Source organism: Macaca fascicularis, chromosome 6 (genome assembly GCF_037993035.2).
Source record: "Macaca fascicularis isolate 582-1 chromosome 6, T2T-MFA8v1.1".
NCBI classification, from domain to species: Eukaryota; Metazoa; Chordata; class Mammalia; order Primates; family Cercopithecidae; genus Macaca; species Macaca fascicularis.
The window spans coordinates 188,789,078-188,811,020 of NC_088380.1; the positions used below are offsets into that span (position 1 = coordinate 188,789,078).

The window sequence follows — 21,943 nt, forward strand, 5'->3', positions numbered from 1 at the left end:
TAGAAAGTTGTTGGAAGAAGGCTAGTAATAAAAGCATATGTTACAGTTGTTTTTACATAATTTGGATATGAGCGTGTTTTGTCAGGGTTGATGAGGGTGGCAAAAATTGGAAGAGTTAGGGAGGCGAGGGTTGTTGTTATAACAGGGGTACACACGATTGTTACTTTTATTTGGAGTTGCACCAATGTTTTTGGCTCCTAAGGCCAATGGATAGCTGTTAGTTATCCTTTAAAAGTTGAGAAAGCCGTAATTTTAAGTACGGAGGCATGGATTAGCAGCCCTTGCAGGTTCTCTCGGTAAATAAGAAGTGATAAGCTTCCATAGTTAGGTTCACAATCTAATGTTTTGATTAAACTATATTTACAGGGAGCAAACCCTAGAATGATATTGGGGTTGAGGGATAGAAGAATGATTGGAGCGAGGTGTATAAATACGAACGTATTTTCTCGTGTGAAGGGGGGTTTTATGTTGATTATATGATGTGTAAGTGTTCCTCGCTGCATTGTGATGAACATGTGGAGAGAGTAGAGGGCTGTAATTAGTATGTTGAGTCCTGTTAGTACAATAGTCATATGGGATCAGGAAAATGAGGCTGCGATTACAAAGAGCTCACCTAGTAGGTTGATAGTGGGGGGTAGGGCAAGATTAGTAAGGTTTGCTGTGAACCATCTAAAGGTTATTAATGGGAGTAGGGTTTGAAGTCCTCGGGACAGTAGTAGGATACGGCTGTGGGTACGTTCATAGTCTGAGTTAGCTAGGCAGAAATAGATGGAGGAGGTGAGTCCATGGGCAATTATAAGGATAAAATTATGATGAATGCATGGGCCGTTACAATAACGTTGTAAATATGGTCGTTACCTAGTAGATTGCCGGGTTGACCTAGTTCAGCTCGAAGAAGAAGGCTTAGAGCTGTACCTAGGATTCCAGCTCATGCACCAAATAGTAGGTATAGAGTCCCAATGTCCTTATGGTTTGTTGAAAAGAGTCAACGGTTGATGAGCATAGGTAGAGATAGAGAGAAGGGAAGGGTAAAGTGGCTGAGTAAGCATTAGGCTGTAAACCTAAAGACAGGGGTCTAGTCCTCCTTTGACCAGCCCGGAGGTGATTTTCACATTGAATTGCAAGTTCAAAGGAGCAGCTTTAAAAGTTTCTGCCGGGGCTTCTCCCGCCTTTTTTCCCTGCGGCGGGAGAAGTGGATCAAAGCCAGTTGATTAGGGTATTTAGCTGTTCACTAAATTTTTGTGGGTTCGAGTCCCGTTGATCTAGTGAGGGCTTAGCTTAATGAAAGTAATTGATTTGCGTTCAATTGATGCAGAGTAGGTGTTTGCAGTCCTTATGTACTTCAGAAATTAAGTATTTACACTTACTAAGGGCTTTGAAGGCTCTTGGTCTTGTTTAACCTAAATTTCTAGTGGATAGCCAAAATTAGGGCGGAGGCTGGTAGTAAAAGGGTAGAGGCAATGACGAGTGGGGGAATAAGGAGTGTAGGTTTTGTGTTTTCGAATTGCCATATTATTTTTGTGTTGTTGGATGTAGGAAATAGTGTTAGGGAGATGGTATAGATTAGGCGTATAGAGAAATACGGGTTAAGCAGAGTTCTGATAATTATGATAGAGGGGATGAGAAAGTGATTGTTTATTGTGAGTTCTTGAACGGTAATTCATGTAGGTAGGAAGCCGGTTAGAGGGGGTAAGCCCCCTAGGGATAGGAGGGTGGATGCTCTTAGTGGTGCTAGACAGGTTGATTTGTTTCAGGTGTGGGATAGTATGAGGGTGGTGGTGTTTGAGTTTAGGTTGAGGGTCAGGAATATGGTAGTTGTTAGGATGATGTCTATGGTGAAGTAAAGAATTGTGATAGTTGGGTTATATACTAGTGTTCTTATTATTCAGCCTATGTGAGTGATTGAAGAATATCCTAGGATTTTGCGTAATTGTGTTCGGTTGAGACCTCCTCAGCTGCCTACTGTGATAGATAGGGTAGAGGGAGTTAGGAGGATATGGGTGTTGATTGATGGGTGAATTTGGTATATGATTGAGATGGGGGCTAGTATTTGCCATGTAAGGAGGAGTAGGCCAGAAGTTAGGGATGTTCCTTGGGTAACTTCTGGGACTCCAAAGTGGAAGGGGGCTATTCCTAGTTTGATGGCAAGGGCAGCCCAGTGCAGAACACGGTGGTGGTGCTTTCGGTGGGGGTGGGGGTGGGGGTGGGGGTGGGGGTGGTGTGTTTGGGTGTGTGGGTGTGTGGTTGTGTGGGTGTCTTGGGGTGTGTGTGCGTGTGCGCGGGCGCGCGCGCGCGCGCGCTGTGTTGGGGAGTGGGGTGGGGGATCAAGCGGGGGTCGGGTGGTGGAAAAGCGTGAGAGCTCTGCCGGGGCTGCTCCCAGAGCCTTGGCCGCTGCCCGCACGGCCGCGCATGCGCAGTAGACGGTCCCCCTCCTGGAACCTGGGCCGGCTCTGGAATCCCCGGGATGGATGCTCAGTTCTCCTCGGTGTGGAGTCTCCGGCCGCCGCCGCCGCGCCCAGACCGGGAAGGCAGGAATGCCAGGCTGGTCAGCCCGGAGGGAAAACAGGCCTCTCCACACCGAGCCAGGTGCTCACCGCGAAAGGGAGGCCACCGCCCCGCCCCCGATCCCGTCCCCAACCCCGCGTCCTAAAGCTCCTCCAGCAGAGCCCGGTACTCCTCGTCGCTGAGGAGTAGCGGTTCCAGCAAAGCGGGCTCTCCCACGTCCTGCAGCTCCGTCGGGGCCTCCGTTTCCAGCAAAGGTTGCCCCTGCTGCAGAAACTCGGGGGTCTCCAGGAGCTCATCCAGCAGGCTGCAGGGGAGTGCAGACGAGCGCCCAGGCTCCTGGAGCGGCGGGGAGGGCGCCCGGATGGCTTGCATCTGCTCCTGCCCCGCGGAGGCCTCCGGGGGCGCGGGCCCCGGAGGTGGAGCTGCCCCGACTTGGGGCTCCCACGCCGCCCCGGCGACCTGGGGCCCCTGGCCCCAGCCCCACCACGGACTCCCCTGGGACGTGGGCGGCGCCAGCACACCCTGGCCCTGCGGCTCAGCTCCAGCGGGCCCAGGCTGTCCCACCGAGCAAGGGCCCGGCAGGCTGTGGTGCTGCGGGTCCCGATCCCCCCGCCATTGGCTCGGGCGCGGAGGCCACCCCCGGGGAGTCTGAGGGTGGGAGAGCGCCCCTTCCGGAGTCGCCAGGGCAGCGTAGGAAAAATCCCAATCCCCGCCTGCCGGGGCGGGATGGGAGATCCCTGCTGCCTGCGCAGCCTGGCTGGGCTGCAGCGGGGCGACGGCCCCTGCTCCCTGGCCCACGAAAGCCCCCGGTGGGAGGGTCCAGGGCGCGCAGGGCACGTGGGGGGCGGGAAGCCCCGTTCCCCACGCCCCGGTGTGGGTGGAGGCGACCGGCGAGGGAGCGGGGGGACACCCGCCGGGGGCCGCGTCGCCCGGGCCGCCTGCGTGCGCCGGTGCCCCGCCACCCTGGCCTGGGTGCCTGGCCCTCCGGTTCTGAAACCAAATCTGAATCCGGGACTCCGGGAGGCCCGTCTCTCTGGCCAGTTCTTCCCGGGTGGCGATGCCTGGAAAGCGATCCTGCTGGAAGGCTCGCAGGAGCAGGGCGGTCTGGGACCGGGTGACGGCGGTCCGCTTTCGCCTGCCTTCTTGCGGGCCGCGTTTCCCGGGCCAGGGCCGAGATTCCCGCCGGTGCTGCCTCAGCTGGCGCGATCTCTCGTTCTGAAACCAAATCTGGACCCTGGGCTCCGGAATGCCGATGGCCTGGGCCAGCTCTTCCCTGGTGGCGATGCCCGGGTACGGGTTCCGCTCAAAGCAGGCTCGCAGGGCCTCCCTCTGGCTCGGGGTCCAAACGAGTCTCCTTCGCCGTCCTCGTCCTCGGGCTCCCGCCGGGAGGGCGCCGTCGCCGGGTGTCGGGAGAGCCATCGCGGGGAGACCTGGCCGGAATTTCGCGGACAGACACGGGCAGAGAGAGGCCGGCGGGCTCCAGTGCCCCTCAGTCGGCCCGTGCACGGCGAGCAGGTCCGGCCAGGAGGCCGGCCCAGCCGGCCAGCGGCCCTTATAAAGGCCCACAGGCTCCGCCCCTTCAGGAATGCCGGAGGAGCCCAGGGCAAGCCCGCCCTCGGAAGCCGGGACCCACAGGGCCCAGGTCACTGTGGCCTGGGTATGGGTGGGGCCGGAGAAGCCCCGGAAGTGGGGAGTGGGGTGGGGGGAGTGGTTGATGATTTTTAGGATTGGGTTGGATTTGCGTAGTGGAATCATGGGTGCTTTTGTAGTTGAGGTACAACGATGGTTTTTCGTATCATTGGTTATGGTTGGAGTCCATATGGAAGCAATGACATATGTTTTATCGACATTAAGTGTATTATTGGTTATGGGGTTTGTAGGTTTTTCTCCTAAGCCCTCTCCTATTTATGGGGGTTTAGCGTTAATTGTTAGTGGTGTGATTGGTTGTGTGATTATTTTCAATTATGGGGGGGCTTATATGGGTTTAATGATATTTTTAGTTTATCTGGGGGGTATAATAGTTGTCTTTGGTTATACTACAGCAATGGCCATTGAAGAGTATCCTGAGACATGGGGCTCAGGGCTTGAGGTTCTAGGGGGTCCTTTGGTAGGATTAATGATGGAGGTAGGGCTGGTTTTATGGGTTTTAAGTTTGGATGAAGAAGTGGTGGTGGTTAATTTCAATAATATGGGTAACTGGGTGATTTTTGAGGGGGAGGGGTCGGGGTTAATTCGAGGTGACTGTATTGGTGCGGGTGCCTTGTATGATTACGGGCGTTGGTTAGCGGTGGTTGCTGGTTGAACATTGTTTGTTGGTGTATACATTGTGATTGAGATTACTCGGGGTAATAGGTTATATTATTAGAAGTAGGGTCAGGATAGGGGGGATGAGGAAAGAGAGGAAGTAGAGTTTGATTATGCCTCTCTGGGTGGTTACAGTTGTGGAAGCGGTAATATGTGTTTGTGAGATTATTTCGGGTATAGATTTTTCTAGCCATGTTGAGTCTAATAAGAGGAGGGCTAAGTTTTGACTTATAAGTAGGTTTTGCTAGGGGATCATACGGTGAACTGTGGTGGGGAAGTATCCTAGTATGTTGGAGAATTTGAGTATTTGTGATGGGTTTTTCACTTTTAGTTTGTTGGTTATAAGGGCGAGGTCTAGGGCTGTTAGGAAACCGAGAGCAGTTGCGTCTAGGGCTGAGAGTTTGAGATAGAAGGGTGTTGTTGGCTGGGGGAGTGAGGTAGGGGGGATATTACTGGTGATAAGGAATCCCGTGATTCTACTGCCTATTTAATTGGGTTTAGTAGGGCGGGGTTGTTTTCGTTGATGTTTATTAGGGCTGGGAAGCGGGGTTGTCCTGTTAGGGTAAGGAGAATGGTTCGAGTACTGTAGGCGCTTGTTAGGGAGGTGGCGATGAGAGTAATAAATAGGGCTCAGGCGTTGGTATACGACGTATTTGTGGCTTCGATAATGAGATCTTTGGAGTAGGAGCCTGTGAGGAAAGGCATTCCTGTGAGTGCTAGGTTGCCAATAACTAGGGAAGTTGAGGTGAGGGGCAGTGTTTTAAACAGACCTCCTATTTTTCGAATGTCCTGTTCGTTGTTTAGGTTATGAATAATGGATCCGGAGCACATAAAAAGTACAGCTTTGAAGAAGGCATGGGTGCAGATGTGTAGGAATGCTAGGTATGGTTGGTTAATACCAATGGTGACTATTATTAGGCCTAGTTGACTTGAGGTAGGGAAGGCCACGATTTTTTAAATATCGTGTTGTGTGAGGGCACAGATGGCTCTGAATAGAGTAGTAATGGCTCCCAGGCATAATGTGAGGTTTTGGATTAGTGTATAGTTTTCTATCAAAGGGTGGAAACGGATGAGTAGGAATACTCCGGCAACAACTATGGTGCTGGAGTGAAGTAGAGCTGAGACTGGAGTTGGGCCTTCTATGGCAGAGGGCAGTCGGGGTGAAGGCCAAATTGGGCTGATTTTCCTGTTGCTGCTAGGAGAAGGCCTATTAGTGGAAGGAGGTTTGAGTTGGAGTTTAGGGCTAATATCTGTTGAAAGCCTCATGAGTTGTAATGCAGGAGGAATCGTGTCATAGCTAGGATAAGACCAATGTCGCCAATACGGTTGTATAGGACTGCTTGGATGGCTGCTGTGTTGGCGTCCGCTCGAGCGTGTCATCAGCTAATTAGGAGGAAGGATATTAATTCCTACGCCTTCCCAACCGATGAAGAGTTGGAAAAGGTTGTTAGCAGTAACTGGAATTAGTATGGCAGCGAGGAAGATAAGGAGATATTTGAAGAGTTGGTTAATGTTTGGATCTGAGCTTATGTACCATAGCGAGGATTCTATAATGGATCAGGTGATGAACAGTGCGATTGGAATAAATATTATGGAAAAGTAATCTAGTTTAAAGCTTAGTGTTAGATCTAATGTCTGGGCTGTTATTCAATGTCAACTTCACATGGTTGTTTCTTGGTTGAAGAAAATGTAGAAAGTTGTTGGAAGAAGGCTAGTAATAAAAGCATATGTTACAGTTGTTTTTACATAATTTGGATATGAGCGTGTTTTGTCAGGGTTGATGAGGGTGGCAAAAATTGGAAGAGTTAGGGAGGCGAGGGTTGTTGTTATAACAGGGGTACACACGATTGTTACTTTTATTTGGAGTTGCACCAATGTTTTTGGCTCCTAAGGCCAATGGATAGCTGTTAGTTATCCTTTAAAAGTTGAGAAAGCCGTAATTTTAAGTACGGAGGCATGGATTAGCAGCCCTTGCAGGTTCTCTCGGTAAATAAGAAGTGATAAGCTTCCATAGTTAGGTTCACAATCTAATGTTTTGATTAAACTATATTTACAGGGAGCAAACCCTAGAATGATATTGGGGTTGAGGGATAGAAGAATGATTGGAGCGAGGTGTATAAATACGAACGTATTTTCTCGTGTGAAGGGGGGTTTTATGTTGATTATATGATGTGTAAGTGTTCCTCGCTGCATTGTGATGAACATGTGGAGAGAGTAGAGGGCTGTAATTAGTATGTTGAGTCCTGTTAGTACAATAGTCATATGGGATCAGGAAAATGAGGCTGCGATTACAAAGAGCTCACCTAGTAGGTTGATAGTGGGGGGTAGGGCAAGATTAGTAAGGTTTGCTGTGAACCATCTAAAGGTTATTAATGGGAGTAGGGTTTGAAGTCCTCGGGACAGTAGTAGGATACGGCTGTGGGTACGTTCATAGTCTGAGTTAGCTAGGCAGAAATAGATGGAGGAGGTGAGTCCATGGGCAATTATAAGGATAAAATTATGATGAATGCATGGGCCGTTACAATAACGTTGTAAATATGGTCGTTACCTAGTAGATTGCCGGGTTGACCTAGTTCAGCTCGAAGAAGAAGGCTTAGAGCTGTACCTAGGATTCCAGCTCATGCACCAAATAGTAGGTATAGAGTCCCAATGTCCTTATGGTTTGTTGAAAAGAGTCAACGGTTGATGAGCATAGGTAGAGATAGAGAGAAGGGAAGGGTAAAGTGGCTGAGTAAGCATTAGGCTGTAAACCTAAAGACAGGGGTCTAGTCCTCCTTTGACCAGCCCGGAGGTGATTTTCACATTGAATTGCAAGTTCAAAGGAGCAGCTTTAAAAGTTTCTGCCGGGGCTTCTCCCGCCTTTTTTCCCTGCGGCGGGAGAAGTGGATCAAAGCCAGTTGATTAGGGTATTTAGCTGTTCACTAAATTTTTGTGGGTTCGAGTCCCGTTGATCTAGTGAGGGCTTAGCTTAATGAAAGTAATTGATTTGCGTTCAATTGATGCAGAGTAGGTGTTTGCAGTCCTTATGTACTTCAGAAATTAAGTATTTACACTTACTAAGGGCTTTGAAGGCTCTTGGTCTTGTTTAACCTAAATTTCTAGTGGATAGCCAAAATTAGGGCGGAGGTTGGTAGTAAAAGGGTAGAGGCAATGACGAGTGGGGGAATAAGGAGTGTAGGTTTTGTGTTTTCGAATTGCCATATTATTTTTGTGTTGTTGGATGTAGGAAATAGTGTTAGGGAGATGGTATAGATTAGGCGTATAGAGAAATACGGGTTAAGCAGAGTTCTGATAATTATGATAGAGGGGATGAGAAAGTGATTGTTTATTGTGAGTTCTTGAACGGTAATTCATGTAGGTAGGAAGCCGGTTAGAGGGGGTAAGCCCCCTAGGGATAGGAGGGTGGATGCTCTTAGTGGTGCTAGACAGGTTGATTTGTTTCAGGTGTGGGATAGTATGAGGGTGGTGGTGTTTGAGTTTAGGTTGAGGGTCAGGAATATGGTAGTTGTTAGGGTGATGTCTATGGTGAAGTAAAGAATTGTGATAGTTGGGTTATATACTAGTGTTCTTATTATTCAGCCTATGTGAGTGATTGAAGAATATCCTAGGATTTTGCGTAATTGTGTTCGGTTGAGACCTCCTCAGCTGCCTACTGTGATAGATAGGGTAGAGGGAGTTAGGAGGATATGGGTGTTGATTGATGGGTGAATTTGGTATATGATTGAGATGGGGGCTAGTATTTGCCATGTAAGGAGGAGTAGGCCAGAAGTTAGGGATGTTCCTTGGGTAACTTCTGGGACTCCAAAGTGGAAGGGGGCTATTCCTAGTTTGATGGCAAGGGCAGCCCAGTGCAGAACACGGTGGTGGTGCTTTCGGTGGGGGTGGGGGTGGGGGTGGGGGTGGGGGTGGTGTGTTTGGGTGTGTGGGTGTGTGGTTGTGTGGGTGTCTTGGGGTGTGTGTGCGTGTGCGCGGGCGCGCGCGCGCGCGCTGTGTTGGGGAGTGGGGTGGGGGATCAAGCGGGGGTCGGGTGGTGGAAAAGCGTGAGAGCTCTGCCGGGGCTGCTCCCAGAGCCTTGGCCGCTGCCCGCACGGCCGCGCATGCGCAGTAGACGGTCCCCCTCCTGGAACCTGGGCCGGCTCTGGAATCCCCGGGATGGATGCTCAGTTCTCCTCGGTGTGGAGTCTCCGGCCGCCGCCGCCGCGCCCAGACCGGGAAGGCAGGAATGCCAGGCTGGTCAGCCCGGAGGGAAAACAGGCCTCTCCACACCGAGCCAGGTGCTCACCGCGAAAGGGAGGCCACCGCCCCGCCCCCGATCCCGTCCCCAACCCCGCGTCCTAAAGCTCCTCCAGCAGAGCCCGGTACTCCTCGTCGCTGAGGAGTAGCGGTTCCAGCAAAGCGGGCTCTCCCACGTCCTGCAGCTCCGTCGGGGCCTCCGTTTCCAGCAAAGGTTGCCCCTGCTGCAGAAACTCGGGGGTCTCCAGGAGCTCATCCAGCAGGCTGCAGGGGAGTGCAGACGAGCGCCCAGGCTCCTGGAGCGGCGGGGAGGGCGCCCGGATGGCTTGCATCTGCTCCTGCCCCGCGGAGGCCTCCGGGGGCGCGGGCCCCGGAGGTGGAGCTGCCCCGACTTGGGGCTCCCACGCCGCCCCGGCGACCTGGGGCCCCTGGCCCCAGCCCCACCACGGACTCCCCTGGGACGTGGGCGGCGCCAGCACACCCTGGCCCTGCGGCTCAGCTCCAGCGGGCCCAGGCTGTCCCACCGAGCAAGGGCCCGGCAGGCTGTGGTGCTGCGGGTCCCGATCCCCCCGCCATTGGCTCGGGCGCGGAGGCCACCCCCGGGGAGTCTGAGGGTGGGAGAGCGCCCCTTCCGGAGTCGCCAGGGCAGCGTAGGAAAAATCCCAATCCCCGCCTGCCGGGGCGGGATGGGAGATCCCTGCTGCCTGCGCAGCCTGGCTGGGCTGCAGCGGGGCGACGGCCCCTGCTCCCTGGCCCACGAAAGCCCCCGGTGGGAGGGTCCAGGGCGCGCAGGGCACGTGGGGGGCGGGAAGCCCCGTTCCCCACGCCCCGGTGTGGGTGGAGGCGACCGGCGAGGGAGCGGGGGGACACCCGCCGGGGGCCGCGTCGCCCGGGCCGCCTGCGTGCGCCGGTGCCCCGCCACCCTGGCCTGGGTGCCTGGCCCTCCGGTTCTGAAACCAAATCTGAATCCGGGACTCCGGGAGGCCCGTCTCTCTGGCCAGTTCTTCCCGGGTGGCGATGCCTGGAAAGCGATCCTGCTGGAAGGCTCGCAGGAGCAGGGCGGTCTGGGACCGGGTGACGGCGGTCCGCTTTCGCCTGCCTTCTTGCGGGCCGCGTTTCCCGGGCCAGGGCCGAGATTCCCGCCGGTGCTGCCTCAGCTGGCGCGATCTCTCGTTCTGAAACCAAATCTGGACCCTGGGCTCCGGAATGCCGATGGCCTGGGCCAGCTCTTCCCTGGTGGCGATGCCCGGGTACGGGTTCCGCTCAAAGCAGGCTCGCAGGGCCTCCCTCTGGCTCGGGGTCCAAACGAGTCTCCTTCGCCGTCCTCGTCCTCGGGCTCCCGCCGGGAGGGCGCCGTCGCCGGGTGTCGGGAGAGCCATCGCGGGGAGACCTGGCCGGAATTTCGCGGACAGACACGGGCAGAGAGAGGCCGGCGGGCTCCAGTGCCCCTCAGTCGGCCCGTGCACGGCGAGCAGGTCCGGCCAGGAGGCCGGCCCAGCCGGCCAGCGGCCCTTATAAAGGCCCACAGGCTCCGCCCCTTCAGGAATGCCGGAGGAGCCCAGGGCAAGCCCGCCCTCGGAAGCCGGGACCCACAGGGCCCAGGTCACTGTGGCCTGGGTATGGGTGGGGCCGGAGAAGCCCCGGAAGTGGGGAGTGGGGTGGGGGGAGTGGTTGATGATTTTTAGGATTGGGTTGGATTTGCGTAGTGGAATCATGGGTGCTTTTGTAGTTGAGGTACAACGATGGTTTTTCGTATCATTGGTTATGGTTGGAGTCCATATGGAAGCAATGACATATGTTTTATCGACATTAAGTGTATTATTGGTTATGGGGTTTGTAGGTTTTTCTCCTAAGCCCTCTCCTATTTATGGGGGTTTAGCGTTAATTGTTAGTGGTGTGATTGGTTGTGTGATTATTTTCAATTATGGGGGGGCTTATATGGGTTTAATGATATTTTTAGTTTATCTGGGGGGTATAATAGTTGTCTTTGGTTATACTACAGCAATGGCCATTGAAGAGTATCCTGAGACATGGGGCTCAGGGCTTGAGGTTCTAGGGGGTCCTTTGGTAGGATTAATGATGGAGGTAGGGCTGGTTTTATGGGTTTTAAGTTTGGATGAAGAAGTGGTGGTGGTTAATTTCAATAATATGGGTAACTGGGTGATTTTTGAGGGGGAGGGGTCGGGGTTAATTCGAGGTGACTGTATTGGTGCGGGTGCCTTGTATGATTACGGGCGTTGGTTAGCGGTGGTTGCTGGTTGAACATTGTTTGTTGGTGTATACATTGTGATTGAGATTACTCGGGGTAATAGGTTATATTATTAGAAGTAGGGTCAGGATAGGGGGGATGAGGAAAGAGAGGAAGTAGAGTTTGATTATGCCTCTCTGGGTGGTTACAGTTGTGGAAGCGGTAATATGTGTTTGTGAGATTATTTCGGGTATAGATTTTTCTAGCCATGTTGAGTCTAATAAGAGGAGGGCTAAGTTTTGACTTATAAGTAGGTTTTGCTAGGGGATCATACGGTGAACTGTGGTGGGGAAGTATCCTAGTATGTTGGAGAATTTGAGTATTTGTGATGGGTTTTTCACTTTTAGTTTGTTGGTTATAAGGGCGAGGTCTAGGGCTGTTAGGAAACCGAGAGCAGTTGCGTCTAGGGCTGAGAGTTTGAGATAGAAGGGTGTTGTTGGCTGGGGGAGTGAGGTAGGGGGGATATTACTGGTGATAAGGAATCCCGTGATTATACTGCCTATTTAATTGGGTTTAGTAGGGCGGGGTTGTTTTCGTTGATGTTTATTAGGGCTGGGAAGCGGGGTTGTCCTGTTAGGGTAAGGAGAATGGTTCGAGTACTGTAGGCGCTTGTTAGGGAGGTGGCGATGAGAGTAATAAATAGGGCTCAGGCGTTGGTATACGACGTATTTGTGGCTTCGATAATGAGATCTTTGGAGTAGGAGCCTGTGAGGAAAGGCATTCCTGTGAGTGCTAGGTTGCCAATAACTAGGGAAGTTGAGGTGAGGGGCAGTGTTTTAAACAGACCTCCTATTTTTCGAATGTCCTGTTCGTTGTTTAGGTTATGAATAATGGATCCGGAGCACATAAAAAGTACAGCTTTGAAGAAGGCATGGGTGCAGATGTGTAGGAATGCTAGGTATGGTTGGTTAATACCAATGGTGACTATTATTAGGCCTAGTTGACTTGAGGTAGGGAAGGCCACGATTTTTTAAATATCGTGTTGTGTGAGGGCACAGATGGCTCTGAATAGAGTAGTAATGGCTCCCAGGCATAATGTGAGGTTTTGGATTAGTGTATAGTTTTCTATCAAAGGGTGGAAACGGATGAGTAGGAATACTCCGGCAACAACTATGGTGCTGGAGTGAAGTAGAGCTGAGACTGGAGTTGGGCCTTCTATGGCAGAGGGCAGTCGGGGTGAAGGCCAAATTGGGCTGATTTTCCTGTTGCTGCTAGGAGAAGGCCTATTAGTGGAAGGAGGTTTGAGTTGGAGTTTAGGGCTAATATCTGTTGAAAGCCTCATGAGTTGTAATGCAGGAGGAATCGTGTCATAGCTAGGATAAGACCAATGTCGCCAATACGGTTGTATAGGACTGCTTGGATGGCTGCTGTGTTGGCGTCCGCTCGAGCGTGTCATCAGCTAATTAGGAGGAAGGATATTAATTCCTACGCCTTCCCAACCGATGAAGAGTTGGAAAAGGTTGTTAGCAGTAACTGGAATTAGTATGGCAGCGAGGAAGATAAGGAGATATTTGAAGAGTTGGTTAATGTTTGGATCTGAGCTTATGTACCATAGCGAGGATTCTATAATGGATCAGGTGATGAACAGTGCGATTGGAATAAATATTATGGAAAAGTAATCTAGTTTAAAGCTTAGTGTTAGATCTAATGTCTGGGCTGTTATTCAATGTCAACTTCACATGGTTGTTTCTTGGTTGAAGAAAATGTAGAAAGTTGTTGGAAGAAGGCTAGTAATAAAAGCATATGTTACAGTTGTTTTTACATAATTTGGATATGAGCGTGTTTTGTCAGGGTTGATGAGGGTGGCAAAAATTGGAAGAGTTAGGGAGGCGAGGGTTGTTGTTATAACAGGGGTACACACGATTGTTACTTTTATTTGGAGTTGCACCAATGTTTTTGGCTCCTAAGGCCAATGGATAGCTGTTAGTTATCCTTTAAAAGTTGAGAAAGCCGTAATTTTAAGTACGGAGGCATGGATTAGCAGCCCTTGCAGGTTCTCTCGGTAAATAAGAAGTGATAAGCTTCCATAGTTAGGTTCACAATCTAATGTTTTGATTAAACTATATTTACAGGGAGCAAACCCTAGAATGATATTGGGGTTGAGGGATAGAAGAATGATTGGAGCGAGGTGTATAAATACGAACGTATTTTCTCGTGTGAAGGGGGGTTTTATGTTGATTATATGATGTGTAAGTGTTCCTCGCTGCATTGTGATGAACATGTGGAGAGAGTAGAGGGCTGTAATTAGTATGTTGAGTCCTGTTAGTACAATAGTCATATGGGATCAGGAAAATGAGGCTGCGATTACAAAGAGCTCACCTAGTAGGTTGATAGTGGGGGGTAGGGCAAGATTAGTAAGGTTTGCTGTGAACCATCTAAAGGTTATTAATGGGAGTAGGGTTTGAAGTCCTCGGGACAGTAGTAGGATACGGCTGTGGGTACGTTCATAGTCTGAGTTAGCTAGGCAGAAATAGATGGAGGAGGTGAGTCCATGGGCAATTATAAGGATAAAATTATGATGAATGCATGGGCCGTTACAATAACGTTGTAAATATGGTCGTTACCTAGTAGATTGCCGGGTTGACCTAGTTCAGCTCGAAGAAGAAGGCTTAGAGCTGTACCTAGGATTCCAGCTCATGCACCAAATAGTAGGTATAGAGTCCCAATGTCCTTATGGTTTGTTGAAAAGAGTCAACGGTTGATGAGCATAGGTAGAGATAGAGAGAAGGGAAGGGTAAAGTGGCTGAGTAAGCATTAGGCTGTAAACCTAAAGACAGGGGTCTAGTCCTCCTTTGACCAGCCCGGAGGTGATTTTCACATTGAATTGCAAGTTCAAAGGAGCAGCTTTAAAAGTTTCTGCCGGGGCTTCTCCCGCCTTTTTTCCCTGCGGCGGGAGAAGTGGATCAAAGCCAGTTGATTAGGGTATTTAGCTGTTCACTAAATTTTTGTGGGTTCGAGTCCCGTTGATCTAGTGAGGGCTTAGCTTAATGAAAGTAATTGATTTGCGTTCAATTGATGCAGAGTAGGTGTTTGCAGTCCTTATGTACTTCAGAAATTAAGTATTTACACTTACTAAGGGCTTTGAAGGCTCTTGGTCTTGTTTAATCTAAATTTCTAGTGGATAGCCAAAATTAGGGCGGAGGCTGGTAGTAAAAGGGTAGAGGCAATGACGAGTGGGGGAATAAGGAGTGTAGGTTTTGTGTTTTCGAATTGCCATATTATTTTTGTGTTGTTGGATGTAGGAAATAGTGTTAGGGAGATGGTATAGATTAGGCGTATAGAGAAATACGGGTTAAGCAGAGTTCTGATAATTATGATAGAGGGGATGAGAAAGTGATTGTTTATTGTGAGTTCTTGAACGGTAATTCATGTAGGTACGAAGCCGGTTAGAGGGGGTAAGCCCCCTAGGGATAGGAGGGTGGATGCTCTTAGTGGTGCTAGACAGGTTGATTTGTTTCAGGTGTGGGATAGTATGAGGGTGGTGGTGTTTGAGTTTAGGTTGAGGGTCAGGAATATGGTAGTTGTTAGGGTGATGTCTATGGTGAAGTAAAGAATTGTGATAGTTGGGTTATATACTAGTGTTCTTATTATTCAGCCTATGTGAGTGATTGAAGAATATCCTAGGATTTTGCGTAATTGTGTTCGGTTGAGACCTCCTCAGCTGCCTACTGTGATAGATAGGGTAGAGGGAGTTAGGAGGATATGGGTGTTGATTGATGGGTGAATTTGGTATATGATTGAGATGGGGGCTAGTATTTGCCATGTAAGGAGGAGTAGGCCAGAAGTTAGGGATGTTCCTTGGGTAACTTCTGGGACTCCAAAGTGGAAGGGGGCTATTCCTAGTTTGATGGCAAGGGCAGCCCAGTGCAGAACACGGTGGTGGTGCTTTCGGTGGGGGTGGGGGTGGGGGTGGGGGTGGGGGTGGTGTGTTTGGGTGTGTGGGTGTGTGGTTGTGTGGGTGTCTTGGGGTGTGTGTGCGTGTGCGCGGGCGCGCGCGCGCGCGCTGTGTTGGGGAGTGGGGTGGGGGATCAAGCGGGGGTCGGGTGGTGGAAAAGCGTGAGAGCTCTGCCGGGGCTGCTCCCAGAGCCTTGGCCGCTGCCCGCACGGCCGCGCATGCGCAGTAGACGGTCCCCCTCCTGGAACCTGGGCCGGCTCTGGAATCCCCGGGATGGATGCTCAGTTCTCCTCGGTGTGGAGTCTCCGGCCGCCGCCGCCGCGCCCAGACCGGGAAGGCAGGAATGCCAGGCTGGTCAGCCCGGAGGGAAAACAGGCCTCTCCACACCGAGCCAGGTGCTCACCGCGAAAGGGAGGCCACCGCCCCGCCCCCGATCCCGTCCCCAACCCCGCGTCCTAAAGCTCCTCCAGCAGAGCCCGGTACTCCTCGTCGCTGAGGAGTAGCGGTTCCAGCAAAGCGGGCTCTCCCACGTCCTGCAGCTCCGTCGGGGCCTCCGTTTCCAGCAAAGGTTGCCCCTGCTGCAGAAACTCGGGGGTCTCCAGGAGCTCATCCAGCAGGCTGCAGGGGAGTGCAGACGAGCGCCCAGGCTCCTGGAGCGGCGGGGAGGGCGCCCGGATGGCTTGCATCTGCTCCTGCCCCGCGGAGGCCTCCGGGGGCGCGGGCCCCGGAGGTGGAGCTGCCCCGACTTGGGGCTCCCACGCCGCCCCGGCGACCTGGGGCCCCTGGCCCCAGCCCCACCACGGACTCCCCTGGGACGTGGGCGGCGCCAGCACACCCTGGCCCTGCGGCTCAGCTCCAGCGGGCCCAGGCTGTCCCACCGAGCAAGGGCCCGGCAGGCTGTGGTGCTGCGGGTCCCGATCCCCCCGCCATTGGCTCGGGCGCGGAGGCCACCCCCGGGGAGTCTGAGGGTGGGAGAGCGCCCCTTCCGGAGTCGCCAGGGCAGCGTAGGAAAAATCCCAATCCCCGCCTGCCGGGGCGGGATGGGAGATCCCTGCTGCCTGCGCAGCCTGGCTGGGCTGCAGCGGGGCGACGGCCCCTGCTCCCTGGCCCACGAAAGCCCCCGGTGGGAGGGTCCAGGGCGCGCAGGGCACGTGGGGGGCGGGAAGCCCCGTTCCCCACGCCCCGGTGTGGGTGGAGGCGACCGGCGAGGGAGCGGGGGGACACCCGCCGGGGGCCGCGTCGCCCGGGCCGCCTGCGTGCGCCGGTGCCCCGCCACCCTGGCCTGGGTGCCTGGCCCTCCGGTTCTGAAACCAAATCTGAATCCGGGACTCCGGGAGGCCCGTCTCTCTGGCCAGTTCTTCCCGGGTGGCGATGCCTGGAAAGCGATCCTGCTGGAAGGCTCGCAGGAGCAGGGCGGTCTGGGACCGGGTGACGGCGGTCCGCTTTCGCCTGCCTTCTTGCGGGCCGCGTTTCCCGGGCCAGGGCCGAGATTCCCGCCGGTGCTGCCTCAGCTGGCGCGATCTCTCGTTCTGAAACCAAATCTGGACCCTGGGCTCCGGAATGCCGATGGCCTGGGCCAGCTCTTCCCTGGTGGCGATGCCCGGGTACGGGTTCCGCTCAAAGCAGGCTCGCAGGGCCTCCCTCTGGCTCGGGGTCCAAACGAGTCTCCTTCGCCGTCCTCGTCCTCGGGCTCCCGCCGGGAGGGCGCCGTCGCCGGGTGTCGGGAGAGCCATCGCGGGGAGACCTGGCCGGAATTTCGCGGACAGACACGGGCAGAGAGAGGCCGGCGGGCTCCAGTGCCCCTCAGTCGGCCCGTGCACGGCGAGCAGGTCCGGCCAGGAGGCCGGCCCAGCCGGCCAGCGGCCCTTATAAAGGCCCACAGGCTCCGCCCCTTCAGGAATGCCGGAGGAGCCCAGGGCAAGCCCGCCCTCGGAAGCCGGGACCCACAGGGCCCAGGTCACTGTGGCCTGGGTATGGGTGGGGCCGGAGAAGCCCCGGAAGTGGGGAGTGGGGTGGGGGGAGTGGTTGATGATTTTTAGGATTGGGTTGGATTTGCGTAGTGGAATCATGGGTGCTTTTGTAGTTGAGGTACAACGATGGTTTTTCGTATCATTGGTTATGGTTGGAGTCCATATGGAAGCAATGACATATGTTTTATCGACATTAAGTGTATTATTGGTTATGGGGTTTGTAGGTTTTTCTCCTAAGCCCTCTCCTATTTATGGGGGTTTAGCGTTAATTGTTAGTGGTGTGATTGGTTGTGTGATTATTTTCAATTATGGGGGGGCTTATATGGGTTTAATGATATTTTTAGTTTATCTGGGGGGTATAATAGTTGTCTTTGGTTATACTACAGCAATGGCCATTGAAGAGTATCCTGAGACATGGGGCTCAGGGCTTGAGGTTCTAGGGGGTCCTTTGGTAGGATTAATGATGGAGGTAGGGCTGGTTTTATGGGTTTTAAGTTTGGATGAAGAAGTGGTGGTGGTTAATTTCAATAATATGGGTAACTGGGTGATTTTTGAGGGGGAGGGGTCGGGGTTAATTCGAGGTGACTGTATTGGTGCGGGTGCCTTGTATGATTACGGGCGTTGGTTAGCGGTGGTTGCTGGTTGAACATTGTTTGTTGGTGTATACATTGTGATTGAGATTACTCGGGGTAATAGGTTATATTATTAGAAGTAGGGTCAGGATAGGGGGGATGAGGAAAGAGAGGAAGTAGAGTTTGATTATGCCTCTCTGGGTGGTTACAGTTGTGGAAGCGGTAATATGTGTTTGTGAGATTATTTCGGGTATAGATTTTTCTAGCCATGTTGAGTCTAATAAGAGGAGGGCTAAGTTTTGACTTATAAGTAGGTTTTGCTAGGGGATCATACGGTGAACTGTGGTGGGGAAGTATCCTAGTATGTTGGAGAATTTGAGTATTTGTGATGGGTTTTTCACTTTTAGTTTGTTGGTTATAAGGGCGAGGTCTAGGGCTGTTAGGAAACCGAGAGCAGTTGCGTCTAGGGCTGAGAGTTTGAGATAGAAGGGTGTTGTTGGCTGGGGGAGTGAGGTAGGGGGGATATTACTGGTGATAAGGAATCCCGTGATTCTACTGCCTATTTAATTGGGTTTAGTAGGGCGGGGTTGTTTTCGTTGATGTTTATTAGGGCTGGGAAGCGGGGTTGTCCTGTTAGGGTAAGGAGAATGGTTCGAGTACTGTAGGCGCTTGTTAGGGAGGTGGCGATGAGAGTAATAAATAGGGCTCAGGCGTTGGTATACGACGTATTTGTGGCTTCGATAATGAGATCTTTGGAGTAGGAGCCTGTGAGGAAAGGTATTCCTGTGAGTGCTAGGTTGCCAATAACTAGGGAAGTTGAGGTGAGGGGCAGTGTTTTAAACAGACCTCCTATTTTTCGAATGTCCTGTTCGTTGTTTAGGTTATGAATAATGGATCCGGAGCACATAAAAAGTACAGCTTTGAAGAAGGCATGGGTGCAGATGTGTAGGAATGCTAGGTATGGTTGGTTAATACCAATGGTGACTATTATTAGGCCTAGTTGACTTGAGGTAGGGAAGGCCACGATTTTTTAAATATCGTGTTGTGTGAGGGCACAGATGGCTCTGAATAGAGTAGTAATGGCTCCCAGGCATAATGTGAGGTTTTGGATTAGTGTATAGTTTTCTATCAAAGGGTGGAAACGGATGAGTAGGAATACTCCGGCAACAACTATGGTGCTGGAGTGAAGTAGAGCTGAGACTGGAGTTGGGCCTTCTATGGCAGAGGGCAGTCGGGGTGAAGGCCAAATTGGGCTGATTTTCCTGTTGCTGCTAGGAGAAGGCCTATTAGTGGAAGGAGGTTTGAGTTGGAGTTTAGGGCTAATATCTGTTGAAAGCCTCATGAGTTGTAATGCAGGAGGAATCGTGTCATAGCTAGGATAAGACCAATGTCGCCAATACGGTTGTATAGGACTGCTTGGATGGCTGCTGTGTTGGCGTCCGCTCGAGCGTGTCATCAGCTAATTAGGAGGAAGGATATTAATTCCTACGCCTTCCCAACCGATGAAGAGTTGGAAAAGGTTGTTAGCAGTAACTGGAATTAGTATGGCAGCGAGGAAGATAAGGAGATATTTGAAGAGTTGGTTAATGTTTGGATCTGAGCTTATGTACCATAGCGAGGATTCTATAATGGATCAGGTGATGAACAGTGCGATTGGAATAAATATTATGGAAAAGTAATCTAGTTTAAAGCTTAGTGTTAGATCTAATGTCTGGGCTGTTATTCAATGTCAACTTCACATGGTTGTTTCTTGGTTGAAGAAAATGTAGAAAGTTGTTGGAAGAAGGCTAGTAATAAAAGCATATGTTACAGTTGTTTTTACATAATTTGGATATGAGCGTGTTTTGTCAGGGTTGATGAGGGTGGCAAAAATTGGAAGAGTTAGGGAGGCGAGGGTTGTTGTTATAACAGGGGTACACACGATTGTTACTTTTATTTGGAGTTGCACCAATGTTTTTGGCTCCTAAGGCCAATGGATAGCTGTTAGTTATCCTTTAAAAGTTGAGAAAGCCGTAATTTTAAGTACGGAGGCATGGATTAGCAGCCCTTGCAGGTTCTCTCGGTAAATAAGAAGTGATAAGCTTCCATAGTTAGGTTCACAATCTAATGTTTTGATTAAACTATATTTACAGGGAGCAAACCCTAGAATGATATTGGGGTTGAGGGATAGAAGAATGATTGGAGCGAGGTGTATAAATACGAACGTATTTTCTCGTGTGAAGGGGGGTTTTATGTTGATTATATGATGTGTAAGTGTTCCTCGCTGCATTGTGATGAACATGTGGAGAGAGTAGAGGGCTGTAATTAGTATGTTGAGTCCTGTTAGTACAATAGTCATATGGGATCAGGAAAATGAGGCTGCGATTACAAAGAGCTCACCTAGTAGGTTGATAGTGGGGGGTAGGGCAAGATTAGTAAGGTTTGCTGTGAACCATCTAAAGGTTATTAATGGGAGTAGGGTTTGAAGTCCTCGGGACAGTAGTAGGATACGGCTGTGGGTACGTTCATAGTCTGAGTTAGCTAGGCAGAAATAGATGGAGGAGGTGAGTCCATGGGCAATTATAAGGATAAAATTATGATGAATGCATGGGCCGTTACAATAACGTTGTAAATATGGTCGTTACCTAGTAGATTGCCGGGTTGACCTAGTTCAGCTCGAAGAAGAAGGCTTAGAGCTGTACCTAGGATTCCAGCTCATGCACCAAATAGTAGGTATAGAGTCCCAATGTCCTTATGGTTTGTTGAAAAGAGTCAACGGTTGATGAGCATAGGTAGAGATAGAGAGAAGGGAAGGGTAAAGTGGCTGAGTAAGCATTAGGCTGTAAACCTAAAGACAGGGGTCTAGTCCTCCTTTGACCAGCCCGGAGGTGATTTTCACATTGAATTGCAAGTTCAAAGGAGCAGCTTTAAAAGTTTCTGCCGGGGCTTCTCCCGCCTTTTTTCCCTGCGGCGGGAGAAGTGGATCAAAGCCAGTTGATTAGGGTATTTAGCTGTTCACTAAATTTTTGTGGGTTCGAGTCCCGTTGATCTAGTGAGGGCTTAGCTTAATGAAAGTAATTGATTTGCGTTCAATTGATGCAGAGTAGGTGTTTGCAGTCCTTATGTACTTCAGAAATTAAGTATTTACACTTACTAAGGGCTTTGAAGGCTCTTGGTCTTGTTTAATCTAAATTTCTAGTGGATAGCCAAAATTAGGGCGGAGGCTGGTAGTAAAAGGGTAGAGGCAATGACGAGTGGGGGAATAAGGAGTGTAGGTTTTGTGTTTTCGAATTGCCATATTATTTTTGTGTTGTTGGATGTAGGAAATAGTGTTAGGGAGATGGTATAGATTAGGCGTATAGAGAAATACGGGTTAAGCAGAGTTCTGATAATTATGATAGAGGGGATGAGAAAGTGATTGTTTATTGTGAGTTCTTGAACGGTAATTCATGTAGGTACGAAGCCGGTTAGAGGGGGTAAGCCCCCTAGGGATAGGAGGGTGGATGCTCTTAGTGGTGCTAGACAGGTTGATTTGTTTCAGGTGTGGGATAGTATGAGGGTGGTGGTGTTTGAGTTTAGGTTGAGGGTCAGGAATATGGTAGTTGTTAGGGTGATGTCTATGGTGAAGTAAAGAATTGTGATAGTTGGGTTATATACTAGTGTTCTTATTATTCAGCCTATGTGAGTGATTGAAGAATATCCTAGGATTTTGCGTAATTGTGTTCGGTTGAGACCTCCTCAGCTGCCTACTGTGATAGATAGGGTAGAGGGAGTTAGGAGGATATGGGTGTTGATTGATGGGTGAATTTGGTATATGATTGAGATGGGGGCTAGTATTTGCCATGTAAGGAGGAGTAGGCCAGAAGTTAGGGATGTTCCTTGGGTAACTTCTGGGACTCCAAAGTGGAAGGGGGCTATTCCTAGTTTGATGGCAAGGGCAGCCCAGTGCAGAACACGGTGGTGGTGCTTTCGGTGGGGGTGGGGGTGGGGGTGGGGGTGGGGGTGGTGTGTTTGGGTGTGTGGGTGTGTGGTTGTGTGGGTGTCTTGGGGTGTGTGTGCGTGTGCGCGGGCGCGCGCGCGCGCGCTGTGTTGGGGAGTGGGGTGGGGGATCAAGCGGGGGTCGGGTGGTGGAAAAGCGTGAGAGCTCTGCCGGGGCTGCTCCCAGAGCCTTGGCCGCTGCCCGCACGGCCGCGCATGCGCAGTAGACGGTCCCCCTCCTGGAACCTGGGCCGGCTCT

The 21,943-nt window shown here is 51.4% G+C and overlaps 3 protein-coding genes across 3 annotated transcripts; all 3 read right to left on the reverse strand.

The window, feature by feature from the left end:
• Window positions 1-2,646: 2,646 nt before the first annotated feature.
• Window positions 2,647-3,978, reverse strand: LOC135971186 (double homeobox protein 4C-like). The gene has a single exon (XM_065546006.2). It carries the CDS (start codon window positions 3,922-3,924, stop codon window positions 2,647-2,649), a length of 1,278 nt encoding a protein of 425 aa, XP_065402078.1. The 5' UTR covers window positions 3,925-3,978.
• A 5,165-nt stretch (window positions 3,979-9,143) lies between these two features.
• LOC135971187 (double homeobox protein 4C-like) lies at window positions 9,144-10,475 on the reverse strand. Its single transcript, XM_065546007.2, has one exon. The coding sequence runs from the start codon at window positions 10,419-10,421 to the stop codon at window positions 9,144-9,146; it is 1,278 nt and encodes a 425-aa protein (XP_065402079.1). The 5' UTR covers window positions 10,422-10,475.
• A 5,165-nt stretch (window positions 10,476-15,640) lies between these two features.
• Window positions 15,641-16,972, reverse strand: LOC135971188 (double homeobox protein 4C-like). Its single transcript, XM_065546009.2, has one exon. The coding sequence runs from the start codon at window positions 16,916-16,918 to the stop codon at window positions 15,641-15,643; it is 1,278 nt and encodes a 425-aa protein (XP_065402081.1). The 5' UTR covers window positions 16,919-16,972.
• Between the last annotated feature and the right edge of the window lie 4,971 nt (window positions 16,973-21,943).